This window comes from Eublepharis macularius, chromosome 10, assembly GCF_028583425.1.
Source record: "Eublepharis macularius isolate TG4126 chromosome 10, MPM_Emac_v1.0, whole genome shotgun sequence".
NCBI lineage: Eukaryota > Metazoa > Chordata > Lepidosauria > Squamata > Eublepharidae > Eublepharis > Eublepharis macularius.
The window spans coordinates 64,009,315-64,032,841 of NC_072799.1; the positions used below are offsets into that span (position 1 = coordinate 64,009,315).

The 23,527-nt window shown below is 40.3% G+C and overlaps 1 protein-coding gene across 1 annotated transcript; it reads right to left on the reverse strand.

Annotated features, from left to right (window-relative positions):
* Window positions 1–654: 654 nt before the first annotated feature.
* Window positions 655–21,549, reverse strand: NAF1 (nuclear assembly factor 1 ribonucleoprotein). The gene is made up of 8 exons (XM_054989551.1): window positions 20,887–21,549; window positions 18,456–18,591; window positions 15,866–15,962; window positions 11,966–12,048; window positions 6,479–6,639; window positions 4,852–4,903; window positions 4,131–4,230; window positions 655–2,275 (listed from the first exon to the last, which is right to left on the reverse strand). Exons 1-8 carry the CDS (start codon window positions 21,492–21,494, stop codon window positions 1,851–1,853), a joined length of 1,662 nt encoding a protein of 553 aa, XP_054845526.1. The 5' UTR covers window positions 21,495–21,549; the 3' UTR covers window positions 655–1,850.
* Window positions 21,550–23,527: the final 1,978 nt, after the last annotated feature.

Here is a 23,527-nt window from a genome sequence, read left to right on the forward strand (position 1 = left end):
GTGTCTTACAGTGTGGTATAATGGTTACAGGGTCAGACTAGGAAGTTTGCTGGACAAGGTTTGGCCTGATACACACAACTCTCCAGCTTGTTCTGAGGATAAAATGGAAGAGAATGATCCCAGCAGCTTTGTGTCCCCATTGGGTAGAAAGGTAGAATATAAATGAAGCAAGCACATATTGATCTCCCCTATGTGATGTATCCATGCAGACTTTTAGGTGTTCTAGACACAAAGTCCAGCAACTCTTGCTTTTTCTAACAATAGTGTTCAGCATATTGCATTAGAGGAACGGTGGCAGGGTTTCCCAATCACTGCAGCATCAAAACAGGAAGATCAAGTCTTCCCATGCTGTACTTAAGCAAGAAATAAAAGAAATCACATTCTAGCAGGGAAAAAAGTGAGAAAAGATAAAGATCACCAGAACAGATGGTTACTCAAACATTTTTAGAAAACCTCCATATTGATTCTACATGAAAGTTTTAGGTTCTGCTGAAATGTTTTTAATGCACTTATCATGTGGGTGAACGCTTTGGTAAATGAACGGTATTCTCAATCTGTATTTTCATATAGGTTGAAGCAGTGTTGCTCATACAAAGAGTGAATGGCCTACAGGGCTATTACACTAAGGGAAAAGATTAAAAAGTATATGGAGCATCAATTTTTACAGGTTTTAATAATCAATTAACAATATGAAAATAAATCTAACTCAACACAGAGAATATTATCCATTGTAAGTTATGATAACTTTTTAAGAAAACCCATTAATGGTGTAACAATGTTTTAACTTTTTTTTAAAAAAGCAACAAATAAGATACAGAAATTCTTTTACATTTTAGTTAAACCTCTTGGCCACACAACTTGAAACCAAAATGTGTTCCAACTGTAAATTTCACATACAGCTTTTCATATTATACCGTTTCTCACCTTACCCTACTAAGGCACTTAAGTCTTACATATCTACATTAGAGTCTGAAGTGGAAAACCTTAAGGCTGAAAAAAAAACAGCTTTCTTCTGTGAGCTCTCTTAAAAATCAAAGCCACATTTTCCCTATCATATTCAGAAAGAAATTCAAGCTATACTACTCCTTTAACTTCCATGTTACTAATAAGATGCTAATTTTGATTAAGATGATCTTATTCATCTTTGAAGATCTTCAAGAATGTTAAATCTTTAAATAAGTTTAGAAGATTCAACTAAATCTCTCCAGCGCTATAAAAAAAGTAAAAGACTAATTTTGCAATTTTGCAGTATACTTTGAGTATTGAATTAGGCACTGTTAAGTCCTATCACTTCAAAATGTGTAACAATTAGGTACCCAATGAACTCAATGTGACCCCCCCCCCAAAAAAAGGTTCACTTTGGCTGAACTACACTTACTATTTTTATAAACTGGCAATCATTTTCAAAAGAAAATCTTGAAATGACAATACATGTAGAATTTCAACATTTATTGACTCCTGTGGGATAATTTTTACCCAAGAATACAACCCCACAATGGTGCATTATACACATTTTTTAGAATGTCTGCAATATAAAAATGTACAGATTTGTTACAAAAATAAAGTTTCCAATAACACAATTTAAACAGGTACAAGAAAGAAAGATGTTTAAAGCTAAATTATTTTAATTGGATTTAGCTACTTCATCAGTCTAACCCATTATTAAACATACTTGTCAGCTATTAGGTTAAAGAAATGCCATCTATTCGAGGCCTTTGATTTCCTAAAAATTCTTTGAATCTGTTTGTATTTTCATACTTAATTGAACCGCTCAAGATACTTAAAAGAAAATGCAATACAGTGTATAGAGAAGTCTTAAATTTTCAGCTCACTGAAAGTCAGAGCACAGCCTAAACAAGATTTGTATTGTTAGGAGGAGCAGCTGGTGGCGGTGGCGGCGGAGGCGGGAGTGATAGCAATGACAACAAAGGATCATATGTGTTCTGAATACAACCATGAGGCCACCTCCAAGTTGGAGATGAAGGTGGAAAGGGATTTGCCGCATTACTAACTGTTCCAAATGACGGAGAAGGAAAGGAATGCTGCTGCCTTCCAGGTCTCCCCATATTCTGATGCTGACGGAAAGCGGAAGGCTTCTGAAACTCCATATAGTCAGAACAGTAACGCTGTAGAGGTTTTACGTGCTGTCTGTAGGCATGTGGATGAACTGGAAATCTACCCCTTGAAAAGCATGGATTTAGTTCTCCCTTAAGAGATTCACTTGAATAATTGGAGGGATAATGTCTCCTGGGCTGATAATGAATTCCATTGTCATCTACCAAAGGAAAGAAATTCAGTTAATAGGACGTTTGATGGTTCTCATCTGTGTGGAAAAAGCATTTCATCTCTAACAAATCCTGGAAAACTTAGTGTTTTAAATCATAAACCTTCAATTTCTGCCCAATCAGTCAACTCGTTGACCCATAATGGACATTATCCCAAAAGTACAATGTGTGATGCCTAATTAATTCCTGAAATTCCCCATACTTTCCTCTTCAACATTTTCAGCTTGCAGCCCTAGAGACAGATGGAACAAACCACTTAACAGGGCAACTCCACAGACAAGGCAACTCAATAAAACCTTGTGAGGGATCAGTAGGGAGAATTGTATGATAATGATGGCATATCCTCGAAGACTGTGCCTGGTCCAGAAAAGACATGATGACAGGCAACTATGAGTAGTTGAAGGGTATTGCCATCATATTTTCATCTCGTGAATGTGAATCTCTTGTGTATGTGTGACTGCACTGAAGGTTTAAAAACAAGTATATTAGAAGTACAAAATCTACAGGTTGCAGGCAGGCTAGTCCAACCCCTGCCCAGAAACTCAAAGCAAGCACACGAGTGCTCAGTATTACTGCAATAGGAGAATGCTGTCCAAGGAAAGGGGGTCTAGATTTATATGTGATGTGCTCCTGTGGACAGGATAAAAGAATCCTGTGCATGTGTCAAAGTAGACAAACCGAGTAAACAAACCCACTTCATCTTACACACTTAAAGAGGACTGATAATTAAATACAGGGAAGGTGTGGGTGGTGAGGTGGTGCATAACTCTCCAGTTATTTTATATCTCTTTTTTACCACAAACAAAAGAAGGGCCAGGATTAGGGGTTGTGACAATTACCTTGAAAAACTGAGGTAAGGCACTTCCTTGGCTTCCCCTGGTATCTTGCTTTGTGTACAGTTTCTATGAAATGCAACACTTTTTTGGAAAGTGCCACCAAAACTCCATCCCTCTATAATGATGGTTTCAGGTCTAAATTTAACCAGTATCTCAGTCTGTGTTCTTAAGATAATGGGAAAGGTACTAAGGTTTTGAAAATCAGTACTGCTGAAACTTTTTTGAGCTTAACAACTGACATGAAAGTATGTGAGCTACGTTCAATCATTTAAGTGCCTACCAATGAAGACCTTATAGAAATGCAAATTTTTTAAATAAAAACTAAATAGAAGGATGGTCAGCAGCTGCTATTCAACGACAAAGGAAGATACACAAATATTCTAGAAAGCTAAAGTTCACATTCTCACTGAATTTAGCTAAGGCTTTTATATTTATTAACTTGACCGGCACACTGCAAACATTCTTATCCTTATGATATCCCAGCATACAACTGTGGAAGTTAAAGTAACTTTTGGCTTCTGTAAAGTAAAAGTCACCACTGTTCACTTAAGAATGGAAATGTGGATATCCCAGGATGATTTCCAACTTGTGAAGATCACATATAATTCATTTTAATTGCTGCTTTTTCCTAATCACCACTTCCTCATCTTTATTCTTTGTATCTCACAATCACTTTCATGCCCTTATTTCTTCTTTCCACTGTTATATCCAAAATCTGAGAGTTTTTAGCACAGTACATACAGTTCAATAACTACTTATGACAACAGTGCATAGCTGGAGATGAGGGATCGCCCCCCACCAGCCTGAATTCCAGCCTTTCTATTCCATAGTTGAAACAATATTGTCTGAAAGGACATCATAAAAAAGTAGCATTAAGTGGTAAAAATTACAATTAATTATACTGATATTCAAATATCAGTGTAAATAATTAAAATTTAGAGCATTCACCTTTTACTCTAGTTTGGTACAAGGGTTCAGTAGTAAACTTCACTAATAGCATTTTACTTACTAGATTCATCTTGTGATTTAAACTTCTTTCTTCTTAGGTTTTGAGATTTCTTCTGCTGTTTTGCCACTTTCTCTTTTTCATCATCACTAAAATCTAAAGCCTAGATCAAAATACTCAAGTCAAAAAAACTGTGCTTTAGAAAGTGACCCCCTCATGATTCCAAATGAATTATTTTATTGGCTATCAACAAGAAATATCAATTAAGTGCCTGGAATGAGGAAAAATTGCCCACGTTAATACAAGATGTTGGAGGGTCGGGTGATTTTACCCATTCTCCCTCCTCACTGCAGCCCTTTGCATTGCAGCACAGTTTGTTTACAAGGTTTCCGAACACTCTAAGAGGATTTTTGAAATGAACAGCAAGCTGTTTAGGGAGCATGGGGAAAGATTTACTCTACCAACTCCTCGTATGAGCTATGCCACTAGACCCAACCCAATAAGTTTTTATATGAGGGAAATAACTTTTATCGATTGGATCTAATCGTTTTTTTCACTCCATTTCACCCAATTCCCCTGCTTACTACAGCCCTCATTTCTCATGGCTTTTTTACATACAGGCCCCATGAACCGGATCATAATGCTTTTTGGTGATCAGATAGGACCCCATCTTCTTATGAGCAGAAGAGTGGGTTGGTTCCAACTTACAGAGTTTGTTACGTGCGCTTCTTAAATTGGAACCAGACATTCAAGTGAAAAAACAGTACAGAAAGAATACACTTGCCTCAGGCGGGGGCTCTTCATCGTTTTTCCATGATGCATCAGATCCTTTATCCCTAGAAGATTATGCAAAAACAGGCACTACAGCAGAGCCATACCAGGTATTAATGATCTCTACTAATTGCTATAGTTCAGTAGTCTTGGGAAAGGCTGACCACAATGTGCAAAACAGATGCAGCCAGAGTAACACAACAGCACTTTGTAGTTTCCTACAACGGTATCACTTCCATGGACTGCATACTACTCAAAAGCATACTGTGGCAAAAAACACTACTTCACTATGCTTGTAAAGTTGCAACTGGCAAAGGGCGTACGTAAGAAAGACACAAATTTCAGTGAGTATGCAGAAGTGAAAGAATTAAGCGACTTTTACATGCCCTTGCCTAATTCCTAGGAAGGGATTCCCTCTCACAGTTGTGAAGAAAGAATGATGTTAATTTCTACAAGATCATTCTCTATGAGACACTCTCTCATTACTGGAAAAAGATTTATGTGGAACACTGTGGCCAAGAATGTGAACTACAAGTCACTAACTTAAATCTCATCTCATTTCAAATTCACTAGATGGCCAGAAGCAAGCCATTGTTCCCTCTGCTTAAGCCTCAAATCTGAAATACTGGGATCTTAATATTGACCATCCTTACAGAACCTTTGTAGCATATGAAGCACTTCAAATACTATAGAGATGGTAAATATAATTATGTAACAGTGGTCCCATAGGAGTGATGTAGCATATTCAAACTATAATGCCTGAAACCTTTTTATACCCTGGTACAGGTCAAAACAGTCCACGTTAAGGACTACAGATAAGACTTGGAGTTCAAATGAGCAAGAAATTTAGTTGCTTTTTTAAAAGTATGTAGATGCTTATTTCCAATAAACCATACTTTAGCTTATATAGGGCAGAGCAGAACAGATCCAAAATAAATTCAATAGATAGCATCAGGGTTTTTTTTTTACACACCTAAGATATACGATGCAGCTTTTCAGAAGTGTGAAACATAACATGCTTGCTAAACCAAGGTATTTTGAAGGTATTACATTTATCAAAGTGAAACATGGTGTTGTATGGTCAATTTAAAGAACACAACAACTGCTGAAAAGAAATACAATTCAATCTGATCTTTCTGTTATATGTATTAATTCTTTTTTTAAAAACTCTGTCTTTTAGGCAGACACTGAATCTTCAGCCTGATCAAAACATGTGTCTACATCCTGAACACTGTTAAACATTGATAATAAGCCAGTAATAAACATATTCTTGTCATAAGTCAAACAGTAATTGAAATTTTCAGAGGACTGATCCTGTGTGAGGGGGGGCCCAAAGATTGCAAGCAGAGGGTTCCTGTAAGACTCGAGAAGAGTTCTGATTCACCCCTACTCCACTCGTATCTGGCTTCATACACAAAAAACTTAAGTGCCTGAGCCACCATTACATGTGCAGGCTAGAACGTGTATGCAGTAGGAAAAGGGGAGAGGGGGCGTTTAATGGTCCTGCGTGCATTTTCCACACATGGGCACTGCATCCACATTCAAACTAATAGCCAAGAACAGCAGTTTAAGTAACAAGAGTTCTAAATTTGTTCAGAGAAGGAAATCTTTTAGACATAAACATAAGAACCAAGACTTACTGTTTTATTTTTTCTGGAAATATATACTGAGTGAAGCTTTCAACCGATGGTGCGAAATATACAGCATCATGTATTTTAATACCTTTTGTTTCAATGTGCTCAGGATTCTTAAACTGTAGTGCATAAAAAGGGTGTGACACAGGGCCAAATACCTCAAACACCTACAAGAAAGAGGTGAGAGTTTCAACAATCTCGAAAAGACAACTTGTCTACTGTATTTTACATAATATAATTTAGTCTTTTTTCACACAAGTTGGCAGATATACTCAATGTTCCTGGGAAGGTGACTTTTATAGAGAAGAATTACAATTTCATTAGAGAAGCTATAACAGCAAGACTACATTCGTTGTACAGAGATTTGTGAGACTATGTAAATTGCCTTCATCCCAAACCAGAGGCATACTTGCAATCAATTTGGATGTTCGTCACCTAAATCTTCTTCATTACACCATACAGGGTGCATTACATATATAATATAGGAAGTGAGGGGGTTCAGCTATGTTCCTGTTGCCACACAGTTCACAAGGAATGAAATACTGCACAATCATATAAATGATATGGCACAATTTGCCAGGGGAAGGTCTTTACAAGCATGCAATTCCAGGGAAAAGAGCAGGCTAATCTCAGCAACAGCACTATATATCTGCCCCTGGGTGCTAGAAACATTACGATCATGACCTCTATGCACACATACATCTGGATCAGGCTTTAGCTATGGCTTCATGCTCCTGTATTCATTGGCACAAACAGCACTCAGAATAATTCCACTGTGGGTACCTGAGAGAGAACCAAGCAAAGTTTTATAATAGTGTGATGCAGCATATTTATAATATGCTACATCAGTTTTATAATAGAGTGATGTAGCACCAGAAACAAGACACTACCAGGAAAATAGTTCTCTCTTGTTTGCTCTGGTTATGAAAATGAAGGTAAGAAGCATTCTTTTGACTTCTCAAAATACTATTTTATTTACCCAAACAAGCAGAGTTACACACCAGCCAAGCACATTTTGAAAACTGGAGCACAACCGAGAATATACAAATTTCAAATACAAAGGCATGAGTTACCATGCATTTGCTAACCAACTACACTCAGTTACAACATCTATTATTGAAATGAAGCATTTTTAGAAAAGCTATTCAAGTTTAGAGAAAGTAAAATAAGGGGGATGGACCTGATAGTGCAAAGCCAGATTTCTGTTAAGCCTGAAAACTGAGAAATAGCTGCAGAAACCAGTGTGCTTCTAGCTGATCTGCTGTTGGGTAATGAACTGCCTTCTTCTAACTAGCACCATTGCAAGATGTTTAGCAGACTATTTGACCAGGATAGTTTCCTTCTCACAGGCACATGCAGTGATACGGACAGCTCGATTTGTATTTTTTCAGTCGTTCAGTGTCCTTTGCGAAAGCACAGGAGCCTTGCTGGAACCCAATTCACCTGACGTGCTGACCGAATGCCTGATGTTGTTCAATAGATGCATGGATCAAGCACCTTGGGACTCAGTGAGTGGTTGGCTGATCTAATGCTTGTCCCTGCAAGGGGATACATACCCCTAGTTAGCATCTAATCAGCCTGTACTCTGGGGGCAGGGGTTGATGGACCAAATACGAGGTTTGCTGGGATAAATGAAAGAGGAATCCATGAATGCAGCAAGGGACTGGTGACTGCAGGCATATGAGGCAGATAATTAACAAGGGCAGCTCACCTCCAGGAGCTCACCACAAGGTGTAAAACTCCCCTGCTGTGCAGAACCTCTGGGACTGACTGGTAGGAATAAACTAGAAGCAATTCATTCCAAATTCCTCGGATCCTAATTTGGGGTGCCTCATTGCATATTCAATGCCCTTCTCAGAGTAGAGATCGGGCTGTTCCAGGCTAGATGTTTCTGGCTCAAGTTAAACTCCCCCCCCCCCTGCAGTCTAATTTAATTAATTCTCTTAGACAACTATAGCTCAGGATCGGTGAGAGCAGTTGAGGTGAAATTACAACTCTATAGTTTCTCTCCACAAGCCATACTGCATCTTGGGTATTTGGGAGCCAAAACATTAAACATACACATACAGCCCTTCAAGTCAATAGATCACAGGCCCGTGATCCAGCGGTCGGGAACTGTGGCAAAAATTTGTTCCGCCAAACTACCTTTACACACTACAACTTCCTAAACACCACAGACCTTTTTTTTTTGGCCTGTCAATGTACTGCCATCTGCCCTTCTTGAAGGGAGATGTGCACATATCCCATCTCTGCCCTGTCACTTTGGCATGATAGAAAAAACTGAACATGTCCTTTTACATTGTTTATTCTATAAGGACATTCAGAAAATTTACAGCACCCCAATTATATCCATATATCAAGGCAGACCCAATGAATTTTATACCTTCCTTCTTGTTAACCATTTTAATGAAACTACCCTTAAGGTGTTAAGATTCTGTGCACTGGTGTGTTCAACAAGGAAACAGCTGATCTAATATTTTAATGATATTATCACCACTAATATTAATGTATGTATTATTTTTATGTGTTTTTGGTAATGTTTATCATTCAAATTGTAATAAACTCTGGAATGGCATGGACTGGTAGACAGACTCTAGCAATGCTGTAACTGCGCTTTCCTATGGAACTGTTTTTCTTTACAGTCTTTGTGTGAGATGTTATTTCTGTTCTACCTCCTTCCATTTCAGCAGTGATCAGCAGGATGCTGGGCAAAAGGTAGGATCCAAGCCCACAACTACTGTGTGACATGGTATAATGTTTTTCATGAAATGTATTTAATTTTGATTTTATTTCTGCTTACCCGTGTAGGGGTTTTTTTGTTTTTTTAGTAACTGTTGCTGTGAGTTTAAATATAGGCCTCTGAGGAAAGTTGAAGGGGGGCTGGATGGGTGAATGGAGCGTGATCTGATTAGATGGTAACTGTATCCTAGGAGACAGCACGAACTGCAGTTTTTAATCAGTGCTGATGAAGAGATTTTCAGACAGCTTTTGTATATCTCAGAGAGGTTATTCCAGTTGAGTCAGGCAAACCGTATGGAGCCGAGAGAGTCTTTGTGTTCCTGAGAGAAAGTATTCATTCTGCCAAGTTCAGTGAAAACTGTGGTGCTTGAGAGAGCTAGTCTGTGTGTATCCCTAAAAAAGACATACTATGTGAGCCTGAGTCAGGCAACCTGTGTGTATATATCTGAGATTGTTCTATTTAGGTCAGGCAACCAGTGTGGAAAGGTGTGTGAATCCATGTCTGTGTGGATGAGAAGAGAGTTTATTCTGTTAGCCAAGACCTGTGTGGAAAAATTATTCTGGGTCTGTGACCGTATCTTCAAGAAGATACAATTACTTCTGAAATCACCAATCTTAAGAATTATTCTGAAACCAATCAAAACTCTGCAACCATTACACTTACGTTTTTATAAATAAATTCTACTTTTGTTTAAGCAACAAAGTTCTTTTTTCCCCTCACAACCACACTCACATGCTGACCATTCTGTCAGACTACCATCTATAAAAAGCCTTCCTATATTACAAGTTATAACAAGGAAGTCTAAGGGAAGAAAGCCTTTGCTGGTAGCAAAACCTTTTGAGGGAGGCAGAAATAAACTGGTCACACAAATGCAGAAGGGAAGTATTCCTTAAGTAAGATCTTGGGTAAAGTAGAGAACACTTGAAGCTTTGTGAGAGTAGAAATAAAAGGAGTGTTGATTGGGGCCAGGAGCCTCCTGAGGTAGAAGTTTAAGCTAACTGAAGTAGGAGGAGAGAAGAACTAAAACTCCAAAGGCAAAGGTTTACAGTTAAATCATTACACATGGGTACTCATTCCCAGTAGACTACTGCAAAATAGTGGGAACGCTTCTCATACTGTGCAACTGCACATCATCTTGTTGCTGTTCTAGTGGCATCTCCCACTTGCCTCATAAACAGCTGGATGCTACTGAGGTTCCCACCTAGGGTTGCCAGGTACCCCTCATCTCCCGTCACAAGTTAAGTCCCTGGCACTTACCTTGTGCTGGGCATGAGATCTTTGCACGTGCGCGTGCGTCCCAGAGCCAGCATGATGACGTCACTTCTCCAGGAGCTTGCCCCCTCCCACCAATCGCTAGGCGATCAGTGGATGAGGGGGCAAATCCGCAGCACCTGGAACCCTATTCCCACCCCCGTATGCAAACCCTTGTGAGGAAGTGTTGTCTGGCATTCTACCAGAACTTCCTCTGCTGAGTGAATTACAAAGTCATGAGGGCGCTGTAGCTGAAGTAACCAGCTTTCTCACCTTATAATATAAGCCTGGCAAAGGGAATATGGTTGCAGGAGAGGACTTGAACTCCCATCTATACATTTATTCCAGGGGAATTTCCATTCATGCAACGATCTTGCTTATTACGAAGGGTGCCATGTTCTATGTATCAATGGTAGACAGCTAAGGTCAGGGGGTTATGCGGCTGTGTCAGCATGCACTGACTGGGTACTTCTAGTCTGGCCCTTAATGTAGGAAATTCAAAAATATTAAGATCTGAAAAATTTCTAGAAAACTATATGGTAAACTCTCTGGTGCCCTAAATAGAGCATAATGTGATCTAGCATTTTGATTTACTTTTAAAATTTGTTTGCTATTGTTAGTTTGTTATATTATGTTGGATATAGCCAGTGTTTTCAATCAACTTCCTTTATACAGCCCTCTCCTTCATGGATTTTGTCCATACAAGTCCCATGATCCCTAGCATTGCCCTTTTGATAGTCAATCTGGATTACCTCTTCCCTTTTTTAGCAATGTAAAAGCTAGCTGTATCCAAACCAGTTAATTTTATGTCCCAACAGCAATAAATACAACTGAAATATTTGATTAGGAAAACACAAATTATATGTGGCTTGCAGACCTTGTGGTCAGCCCCTGGGCTTAAATGTTATATTCAAACAATAAACAATTTAAGCTTTATATGGAAATTATGTTTATTACAATAATACTGCAAAAATATAAGGGCAATATAGAATTAGCCAGCATTTTATCGTGGTTAGGACTAGGGTGTGGGAGGCCTAAATTCCAACCCCAACCTAACATGTAAACTTGTTGGGTGACCCAGGGCCAGTCAACCACTCTCACAGGGTGATTGTGAGGATAAAATGGAAGAGGGGAGAACATTCCCATTGGAGAGAAAAGTGGAATACAATTGAAGTAAATAATAAAATAATTGTTGTAGTTGAAGAAAAAACTAATGGCAGTGAATATTGTTGCCACACTAGCTTTAGCACACCCAAAGAAGTGTTTACAACATTCCGTAGATGTGGTTGTCAACCTGTCTCTTCAACAGAACTCAGTTTGTTCTATGTTAGTAACAAACTACAATATAAATATAAACTACAATATAAACACATGTACATAAGAAAAAACATTAAGTATACACAAGTTTATTAGAAGAAACAGGGGTTATTAATTAGAAGAAACTTAAGTTATTAATATTCAAACTTATATAATTTAAACTTACATATATAAATAATTCTCACCTTTCCTATTGAATAACGATCTTCTTTGAAAAGCACACTGTCCTCATTCACTGGAGGCAGCCCTTTCAGCGATTCAACTATAACTAAAAAAATTATGAAGTTGAAAAACTTTCCCAAACTACCTTAAAAGAAAACACTAATTTAATGCTAGCATGGATAACTACTTTAAACAACAATATACATTTATAACTATAGTAATAGATGTAGCATGAGATTCTCAGTGCTTGTTTTTATGTACAAGAGCAACTCATCCCAAATCCCAGTATTTCTACTATACCATTATAAGTGTAACTGCTGTGAGAAACATTAGTCCTGTATTAAGATGTTTGTCTTTCTTTCCAGCTGGACTGATCATACGGCTGTCCACACCCTTTCCCAACATTTTACTTTTAAAAATTACACCCAGAATAAGCATCTACAATGACACAGCTTTATTTTATCTGTTATTTATAGTCTGCTTTCTCACCAAGATTCAAGGCAGATTACACTGAGTAATTTTATACGATCAACAGCTAGGACTTTCAATAAACAATATAACAGGGTATAGATTGCAGAACAATTTGAAAACAATCTGATATAGAGCTGAAACAATGTTGAAACAAAACAGAAGCAACTTGACATGACATAAACATGATATAGTAAACAATAACAGACAACATACAGTAATAAAGTCTACGTGCCCTATACCTTGACCTACGATCAAAAATTTAAAAACATTACACTGCAGTCTTATGCAGCACCTGAGCTTACTTAAGTCCATTAATTTCAATGAATTTAGACCAGAGTAACTGTACATGACTGCACTGTAAACCAGGCACACTTTCCACATTTACATCTGATAATACAACTTAGAAAAGTCTGATGTTTCTATAAACTGGACCAAGCTTTAACAAAAATAGTTATTAAAGGCTTGCTGGATTACCACAGCTCTCCATTTATATCTGACTAGGGCAGTATAATTGGGAAGTCTCAGGTCAATACCGTCAAGAAAACCACTTCATCTTCATTAAGAAAATTCATTATAAGAGAAGCTAGGCAATGAATGGTGTCTAATATGATAAACGTATTGCCTATCTAACATGTACTGGTCTGACACACTTCAATCAAGCACCTGACAAACATGTAATATGATGTAAACATAGTATCGAAAGGAGAATACACCAAAGTTACATAATTTTTAAGTATCTACAATAAAAAATGTACATTCCTAGTAATTCAATCAAGATTTAATAGGAAGGAAGAACATGCTTTTCTAACATTAACAGACACATCTCCTGAAAGGAAGTTATCCAATCCAAGACAATATAATATCCAAACATTCGAACTGTATGCCAGCTAGATCAGGTGATTCCATCCCTATTGCAGTGGCATAACCTGAAGCAAATATAAGGGGAAACCCTTTTGCTAAGTTTCCCCACCAGTGCAGGGCTACACTAATGCACCAAGGGTCTGTGATGATTCCCACACCCCCAGCCTAATGTGCAGAACTCCTATTCTACATAAGAACTTTCCCCCAAAAAAGCCTTCAGATATAACGCAGAGCACAGGAGTAAGCTGCTCCTGAATTTTTTTGTTATTAGTTGTAAAGAAGCACAATTATTGTTACCTGCTCATGTTGACATTAACTCAAATACCCTTTGATTTTAGCATACACATTCAAGTCTATATTTTATACCATCAGTTTAAACATACAGAAAACCAACACTGAGCAGGGCTAACATACACTTATTTTAACTGATCATAAGACTGCTGAGCAGAATAGCATCTCAAAAGAAAATTTATTTTATTTTTTATCGTATTTATATTCCGCCCTCTCCGCAAGCAGGCTCAGGGAGGATTATTAAGTGTATTAAAAGTATTTTTATCTCTCACTGCTTTAATTTACACTGGCTCACATGCATCTGGTAGACCTTTGATTTTCCTCTATACACATTATGTTTCTATTTTACACTATTTTCCTACTTTTAATCAAGACTACATAGTGGTCAGATCATGCAAGCTTAATGAAGTAACTTGCATTTAGCAGATGCAAGCTTTAATTAACCTTTTATATTAAAAAGCTCCTGAAATACCCAAACATTATGAACACTTCTGAAATACCCAAACACTATGTATTATAGGCAATGACCAGAACTCAATAGTTCCTTTCTACTAGTCTTCAGTTGGGGAGGTCACCCTCCAGCATTAGGTATGTTCCACTTACCCAAGGAACATCTTCCGTAAGCAGAAAATGGCTAGTGCTGAAGAACTGCACCGAGCCAACAGAAGGAAAGTACAGGATCCAAGACATGGTTTTGGCCTTTATAAAAGTAGGACTCGGGCCTAATTCTTACTGAAATTGTAAACCCATGTCTGGGCTCTAACACTTCAGGCTGCATTTGGGGGCTCATATGAAGCAATGCTGCCGTTCCTCCATAAAGCACAACATTCCTGCACACAGAAAAAAAAACATGTCAGAGAGAAGACTATGCTACTCTTCACCCAGTCTAGTTTCCTATATGCAGAGACTGTCCATTTATGGAGGAAAATTATATTATGTGATCCACTAGTTGCAGTATTAAGTGGTACAGACCAAACACAGGTTTATTACTGCTGAAAATCAGGCTGATAAAGAAAAGCTATTTACCACAAAAAGAGCAGTAACAGCCTGAAAGCAAATACTTTTAAAATTTGCGCAACAAATCATTTCTAGAGTCAGGCAGCAATTTCTAGCATCTCTGGCACTGACTGCCTGGATTCCAATTAACATATAGTATATTTTTTGTAAGATATAGCTTACTGCCATATGGAAGAGAACTTCCAGCCAACCCTATATTGTGTGCCTATTAAGGACATCATCTATTCTTGTTCAGCACCGTCTACAGTTCTAAGACCTTCAGGGAAGAGTAAGCACTGATACTATGAAACTATTCATAGTTTAAAAAAGCATCAACTGCAATTAACGGCCATTTTTTTTAACATTCACCCTCTGAAACATTTTTGATCATCCTCTGCCAATGGTAAACTGCACGTTCTTGCTAGCATTAATTAGCTTCTAATTATGCCATTCAAATAGTGTCTTCTGCACTAAAGCCAGTATTTGATGTGCCCTAATCTATTCCCATTCCTTTTTGAGTCACATATCCCACAAAGCTTTATCTATTCAACTCTCAAGAGTCTCTTAACATGTAAGTTTATCCCAGCGGAGTTGTCTAATGTGTGACCTCCGTATGTTCCTTCCATTCAGCATGCGTGCTTTTAGCATTGCAACTGAAAGAAAAAAGCCAAGCATCTTAAGAGAAGAGAACGCTGTTGGTATTTTAGCAGAGAGGCTTTGTTAGAAAGACCCTGCTCGCAGAGGCACATTCTTTTTAAATTAAAATTGATAAATTGGATCATACTATTCTACAATACCACCTGAAATGCTATGTGTGTGCTGGGGGGTATGTGTGCTGGGGGGTGGGGGGAAATACTCCATATATTAATTGTTTTAAATTATGAACTGAAAATTGCTTTGGGAGCTACAAATAAGAGGCAAGATAACAGCATTTTAAATGAATGTGTACTGGGGAATGAAATGGACAAGCAATTACAAGATTTTAGTCAGACTTCATCGTATGCAATTCTATTCTCAAGGAAGTTGGAAGACAAAACAGAAGAAACCTAACATTTATAAGTGGCAGGAGCATAAACAAGTGGATGACTGTGCGGGAGACAAGACTGAGGATGTACAACAGAAGACAAAGGAGTTTAGGACACAGTTCACTGACCCCATTACAGTGAACTGTGCTACACCTCTGGTGCCACAGTCTTATGAATATTGTAATACACTCATCCCAACATTCAGTAACTAACTTCCAGGCAAACACGTGCAATTGAGACAATCATGAAAAAAACAGAAGATATACACCCTTTGCTTACCTAAGTTTTCAATGATGCTGGAAACATTCCCAATTGGCATTAGTTCAACAGATTCTGGTAGAAGGATTGTTAGATCTTCAACAGGAAATGACTTGTCCTAGATACATTTCCAAAATGTATTTATTTTCATACTGACGTGCTACTACTGCTGCTCATATTTTAGTTGTTGTGCAGCATACATACAATCTCAGCACTGAAATCTAAAACCTGCTGTTCCCTGCTCACATCACTCCCAATATTAACTAAGTGTAAGTCCTATGGGTAGACATGCCTAACCTAGGGGGAGTAAGGTAGGAGGGTGGATAACTCCAAACTAGCCACGGGCAAGTTGTGGTCTGTTTGCTTCTCTTCAGCTTGGGATGCCATGGAGGAGAAAAGAAGATTTTCCTGAAGTACATACATCATCTCTGGAATAAGATGATCTCTGGAATCAATTTTCCCTTTGCCTCTCCCTTGATCCTTTAAACTGTATGTGTGGATAGCTGCAAATATGACTGCCTATTTTCAGTTTAAAGGATCGCAAGTACTAGTATCACAGAAAGTATCATAGAAGAAAAGTTACCATTGTAAGTGTGTAATGTGTCTTTCAGGATATACTAATGCACCAATCACTTTTTTCCCAGTGTTGAAAGAAGGAACTTGATTCAGAAGAAATGTATTATGCACATCCAATCAAACATCTTTAAGCACCTGTTACACATTTGTACAAAATATGCAGTTTGGCCTCAAGATGCAGTTTCCGCAATAGATTTTAAGCCTTTCCCAAGACGTTCTAGTATATCTGGAAAACTATTTAAAGTGATCATAGGAAGTTCAGAATCGAATAAAGTTACAGATTTACAGGTGTTTCTACTTCTGAAAGTAATCAACACAGGTGAGCACAGAACTTGAGCATACATCACACACTATGCCCTGACCTGCATGGCCCAGATAAGCCCAATCTTTTCAAATATTGGAAGCTAAGCAGAGTCAGCCCTGGTTAGTATTTGGATGGTTGGATGTGAAGGTGATTTGGCTGCAACATCTGTCACCCCACTGATTGCCAGGGTTGATTTGGCTGATCCAGCTGGCTAGGCAGGTGTCCCCTTCCTCCCTCACCACTCCATGTACGTCCCTCCTGAAGAGGACAACCATTCAAGACACAGGAGCATACCATTCTTTGGTCAAGGGTATTGTAATGATTTCAAGAAATAGGTGCATGTGTCTTTAAATGCTTGGTTTGAGCTAGGTGAAGAGTGGGGGTGAGAGGGGGAAGAGTGAGTGATTTGATTGGTTGATAACTGAGAGTGTGGGCGGAGTGAATGCAGTCTGAGACTGACAGTAGGGAGAGAAAAGTTTCAGTCAGAAGAAAGCAGGCTAGCTGTGTGCTGCCTGAATATGTTGAAGTGTTTTATGAGAGAAATATAACCTGTGTGGAACCTGAACTGAGCGTGTTTGTGAAAGGACACTCAGTCAGGGAAAGGGAGGCCAGCTGTGTGCTGCCTGAGCAGGTTTCATATTTCTGTGAATAAGAGTCAGAGAGGCCAGCTGTAGGCTGCCTGAGGAGTTTTAAGCATTTCTGCGAGACAAATACTGAGTTAGAGAAAGAGGCTAACTGTGTGTGAAGCCTTGGAAGAGATCTGTGTGAATGAGAGTAAACAAAGTAACTTTAAGAACCGAGAACTACTTTTATGAAACCAATACGCTTCTTAACTAAATAAAAGTTTATTTTGTTTTATTATATCCCAGTGTAGCTGTTATTGCTATATCCCATTCCTATCCTCGGGGCCACATAGAACCACGAAGGAGCCTGACACTTTGGGAACATTACCAAAGGGAAAATTAAAAAAAAATATCTTGGAATAAAATATTCCTGGTGGCAGCAGACTACCCAGAGCGTTAAGGGATAGATTAAAAGAAAAATCTACCCCTAGGAAAGTAAAGATCGTAACAGGCATATTTATTTGTATTTATTTGTTTTTTATTTTTATTCCACCCTTCCCGCACAGGAAGGTTCAAGGTGGATATGATAGCTGCGCTCCCCTGCTAGTCCTTGAATGGGAGGCTGCCAAGGAAATCCAGGATTGCTTTGCAGAGGCAGGCAATGGCAAACCACCTCTGAATGTCTCATGCCATAAAAGCCCTACAGGGTTGCCATAAGTCAGTTGTGACTTTACGGCCCTTTCCACCATAACGTATTTCCTCTGAATCAAGTTTCTTCCGTCACCAGTGACTCTCTCAAACAAAACTTTTAAGGGGAAATTCCATTTTAAACTTCTCTGTTGAAATACTAATCTAGTTGGGGGGCTGGGGGAGAGATACTTAGAGAATTAACGGAGACACCTTCCTGTACCCGATACTGTCCTCTTCAAAAACCCTTCTTCAATGCACTTTTAAATGGTTATTTCTGCCGCTAAACTCAAACTGGAAGCAAGATTAGATGAAGGGAAAAAAGCATTGGAGTAAACACCTATAAAGAAACTTATACACCTTCCTTTAAGTACTCCTCTGACCACATACTCCAAATATCTCAGTAAACACCAACTTAGGAAGCTAATACATAATTTGACGCTATGGTATTGATGCAAAGAAGGTTCTCAGATATACTTACTTCAGACAATTCACTTTTCCCCCCAATACTGGGAGAATTTTCATCTTTCTTATCTTGCTGGACACCGTCCTCAGGCAGAACTGGAGAACAGGAAGAAATCGAGGAGACAGAAGAGGAGCTGTCTGTATCAGTATCACTGCATTAAAAAAATGAAATTTTAACCATTTTTCAGCTTACATTCCCCTTGAATGCTTCAGACAGAAACTATGGCTCCTCTTATGAAGAAAAGTTTGCTAGTTAATGAATTACCAGGGTCTACACATTCTGGCCACCCTTAGTAGGCCATCAAAAGTTGGTGCTTACCACTAACCATGACCTTCAAGAGGAAGAAGCAGTGTTTTGATTAAAATAAATGCTGAAGTTAACATCTACTCTTTCCCTCCTCCCCAGCAGGAAGGAGGGTGAAGGAGAGAGGAGAAGTAAGAATTATCCCCCTTCCAATTGTATCAAGTCTCTGCATTTTTGTGGACCCTGGATAATTCCTTCCAACAGCAACAAAAAGGAACAGCATTTGAGGCACAGCCTTAGCACATTTGTCCTAAAATTTATTTATTTATTATATTAGATTTTTAGTCCACCCTCCCCACCAGGCGGGCTCAGGGCAGAGTACAACATTTCAATTTACTTAAATACAGTTAAAAACCGATAAAACAGTATACAAAAAACATTAAAACAGTATACAAATAACATTAAATACAAAAAACATTAAAACAACTTTATATAATACAGCTTCTCTTCAGATTGCGATGATAAAATACTGGTTTTCAAGCCCTGGCTCATATGTAGGGTGGTGGACAGATCTTTAGTGCGGCCAGTGGGGGCCCAACCTAGCCTCCACCATATGCCTGGCGGAACATCTCTGTCTTACAGGCCCGGTGGAAAGACAGTAAATCCCACCGTGCCCTGGTTTTCTCAGAGAGTTCCACCAGGTTGGTGCCAGGACCGAAAAGGCCCTGGCTCTGGTCGAGGCCAGGTGGGCCTCCCTTGGGGCAGGGATCACCAACAGTTGTTTATTTGTTGAACGAAGCATCCTCTGGAGTACATATGGGAAAGGCGGTCCTGCAGATATGCTGGGCCCAATCCGCATAGGGCTTTATAGGTCAACACCAAAACCTTGAACCAGACCCAGTACTCAATTGGTAATCAGTGCAGCTGGCGTAGTATAGGTGTTATATGTTCCCTAATTGGGACTCTTGCAATTACTCGAGCAGCTGCATTTTGGACCAGCTGTAGCCTCCGGATCAGGCCCAGGGGAAGCCCTGTGTAGAGCAAGTTGCAGTTGTCTAATCTAGAGGTGACTGTTGCTTGGATCACTGCAGTTAAGTCATGGGTTGATAGGTAGGGAACAAACTGCCAGGCCTGTCTTAGAGAGAAAAATGAAGACCGGGCAGCCACTGCAACCTGTGCCTCCGTAGTCAGGGAGGCATCCAGGATCACCCCCAGGGTCCTAACTCTCGAAACCGGCACAAGTAGCGCTCCATCAAGAGCGGGGAGCCGGAGTCCCGTCCCGACTCTGCTTCAACCATCCAATAAAAGGTGCATAAAAAGTAAAACTATATCATGAACAACCAAATGTTCGCTGTTAGACATTAACTTTTGAATCACACAATTCAAGCATCCGTGCAAAAAGCAATCATACTTGTGTCACATACTTAAAGACAATTCATGGTTTTAGCTATCACATACCGTGGCCCCTTGTATCTACAACAGCACCTCTATCCCTACACTCCGCCACAGCAGCTTTGCTCATCTGAACAGTATCTTCTGCAGGTGCCAGAGTGGCAGCAGAGCAAGTAGAGCAAAATCAACAGCAGCCCATTTGTATGCATGTCCTGTGCTTAACTTTAGTGCTCTATATAACCATTTATCTTTGTTATCTCAATAGCATACACTTAACTTTGTGACTTATAATTTAACTCTCAGCATCATCACACTGTAGCTATGCACTAACTAGTTTGTATGAGAAACAACAACCGTCACAGCTTTATAAGGCTGGTAACAAAGTGAACACAAAAAAAAACAAAGTTCCCTCTACATCTTCTAAAATCAATTACCACACAACAGGCTTGGAAGAACTGAAAACAGGACCCATCCAATTACCTTCTAACTGAATTTAGAGTCCACTATAAACAAAACAGACATTACGTGCCTTAAGCCTTCTAAAAAATTAAAGAAGATCTGGCTGTCAACTTGCAAAATGTAATGACCAGGAGATGTTACCAAACGTTGGAACAAACAATTGCCGTTCTGGCCTGCCTCTCCAGAACCATGAAGAATCCTTCCCAGTGGTCCAGAGGCTCACATGCAACCTGGATGTCCTCCGCCAACAGCCAAACGCAAGTAAGGCTTCGCGGCAAAGTTCTTACCCTTACCGGCACCACGCACTAACTCGAGGTCACAAGAAGCGTTACTCGCGGAGATCATCACCTACCTATCCGAACTAGAGTCGGACTCACTGGAAGAGCGGCCGCCTTCGTCCGCCAACAGTTGCTTCTCCACGGCGAAAACGTCAGCGGAGCTCCGGGCTGCACGTTCTCCTTCCCTCTCCGTGCCCGCAGAGGTCGACCGCTCACTCGCCACCCCGTCGTCGGGGCTTCCATGCAAGCCCAGGCAAGACGCGGGGCAGCCGCGCTCGAGAGGCGACAGCGACCTGGGCGGGCCCTCTGCTTGTGCAGGGCCCCGGCTCCGCTCCTCGACTCCTCCGGAGCCCGCCTCTCCTCCCGCCACAGGGCTAAACCCCGGCCACGTGCAGCTACCAGAGGAGGCAGGCCCGTTGCTGGGCCACCCGTCTAGGGCGGGGAGCTCTGAGGGGCCGGGGCTTGGGGACGGAGATTGTCCACCGACGGCACCTCTATCGGGAACAGCCGCGGAAGGCCCTGCCTCAGGGAGCCCCTCGCCAGCCGCGCCACTGGCCACGCTCAGCCCCCGCCCCATCACCGAGGGAAGCGAAGCGTCTCCCTCCCCCATGCCGCAGCCCCCCTCGCGGCCTGCCGCCTCACAGGCGACGCTCAGCGTCCCCAGCTGCTCGGTCACTTCCATGCCCGCCAGGTCCGGGCCACCCTTAGCCGGCGGCGCCTCACCACGCGCACCGCCACTTCCGGCCCCGCTTCCTCCCAAGCGCACCAGAACGAGGCGCGCGTGCGCAGAGCGGCCCCTCTGTCCAATCGCCGCATGGGTCTTCCGCGATGCGCAGGCGCCTGTCCAGGCCACTTCTCGGTGTTCCGCCCCTGGGTTTGTGGCGGGAATTAGTGTGAGCGGCGGCGGCAGCGGTAATGTTGCTGTTAGCAACGTTGCCTTGGTACCAAAGCGCAAATACGTTTGGGCTTCTCTTTTGAGATTACGCTGACCTGCTGCTGAGTCTCAGCAAAGAGAAAGAATTTGTCACTAAAGCAAGTTTTGCTTTCCTGTGTGAATGTTAATTTCTAGTACAGGATCAGCAGGATGAGGTGGGAATTCAAATGAAACTTGTGAGGTTTGAAAATAGAAACAACATCGGTTTGTATTACCTTGGTTTTTTTAAAAAAGTATATTATTATAGTCTGCCTTTCTCACTGCGACGACCCAAGGCAGATTACATACTGTCAATCAATATAATCAACGGCTGGGACATTTAATAAACAATACAATAGGCTGTGAATTGCAGAAATTTGAAAGCAAGCATAATTCTCATTACAAAGATGGAACATTACTGAAACAAGTAATTTAACATAACATAGAAACTAGCCAGTAGCACAGTACCCAGTAGTATAGTCTATAGCTCCTGTGCCTTTACCAAAGGATCTCTGAGCCATTTTTTTACAGCACAGCCCTATTATATGAGTAAAAATGCCTTCTTAGATAATTCAGTTTTGCAAAGTTTATTGAAAACCTTGGAAATGCTACTGAGGAGAGCTACTTCTCAGAAGTCTTTCAAACTCATAACAAAAGTACGGTTCTAGCATTCAGGTGTTTATATTACAGCGAGAGCTGACTGACCTGTCACTCAAATTTGTCTAGTGCCATGTATTCTGGGAAACATAATTCTGAAGAGATTTTGTTTTAACCTTTTTGATCTTTTATTTTGTAAACAATTAGTGCTAAGGTATATAAGATTCTCTGATGTAACTGGTCTTTATGCATATGAGCTAGAGATAGAATATACATCTGATCTTTATTTGGAAATAAAACTCATATTTCTATGTATTACTGTAGTTGGTGTCTTGGATCATATTTGGGTAAGTGGTAGTAGGGAAATGTATAATTGGCAGCAGAGTACTGCTATTTAAAAAATTCCGTATGAATAACAATTGAGCTGCAGCATCTTGTACCAGCTGGAGTCTCTGAGTTGATTTTGAGGGGAGACCTGTGTAGAGTGCATTGCAGGAGCATAGTCTCAATGTTACCATGGCATGAATCCAGGTGGCCAGATCAGTCAGGTCAAGGGGGCCATCTTCCTGGCTAGCCTGAGTTGGAAAAAGGCCTTTTTTGCAGCTGCGTTTACCTGTTTCTCAAGCAGCAGCATTGGATTCAGAATAACCCCTAAGCTCTGTACCCCATTGAAAATGGGAAGCACAATTCCTTTCAAAATTTCTGCCTTCCCAATCAGCATCACTTCTGTCTTGTTTCAATTTGTTCAGTTTCAATTTGTTTGCTTTTAGTCATTTGACCAATACCTGTCGGGTGGTGTCTCAGGACCTCTGCTGCATCAGTTGCTCCAACTAGCTGATGTTTTAACCTGAGGAGGCACCTTTTCATCTGCACCTGACAAATAATAATTTATTTATTTTATTATTTCGATTTATAAACTGCCCATCCTCAGGGGCTTTGGGCGGTGAACAACAATTAAAATCAATAAAAACAAGAGAACAATAATTCTAAAATCAACATATGATAAGCAAAAATAAAATAAATTAACCAAGTACATTAAAGTGCAATGGTGGGGAGTTCCTGCGCTCCGCAGCGGCTCAAACATGGGCCCAATCCACGCCAAAATGGGCCCGTTTTGGTGCAACCCCCCCCCCCCCGCTGCTCAGGTAAGTGGGGGTGGGGTGTGGGGGGCAGGGGCAGGGGCAGGGGATACTCTAGTGGCCAAG

Excerpts from the sequence above, each read along its gene's own strand:
- NAF1 (XM_054989551.1), bottom strand. The coding sequence starts at position 21,494 with ATGGAAGTGACCGAGCAGCTGGGGACGCTGAGCGTCGCCTGTGAGGCG. Across the intron at positions 18,592-20,886 it reads TCCGACTCTAGTTCGGATAG|TGATACTGATACAGACAGCT; the intron begins GTAGGTGATGAT and ends TTTTTAATGCAG. Across the intron at positions 15,963-18,455 it reads GGAAAAGTGAATTGTCTGAA|GACAAGTCATTTCCTGTTGA; the intron begins GTAAGTATATCT and ends AAATGTATCTAG.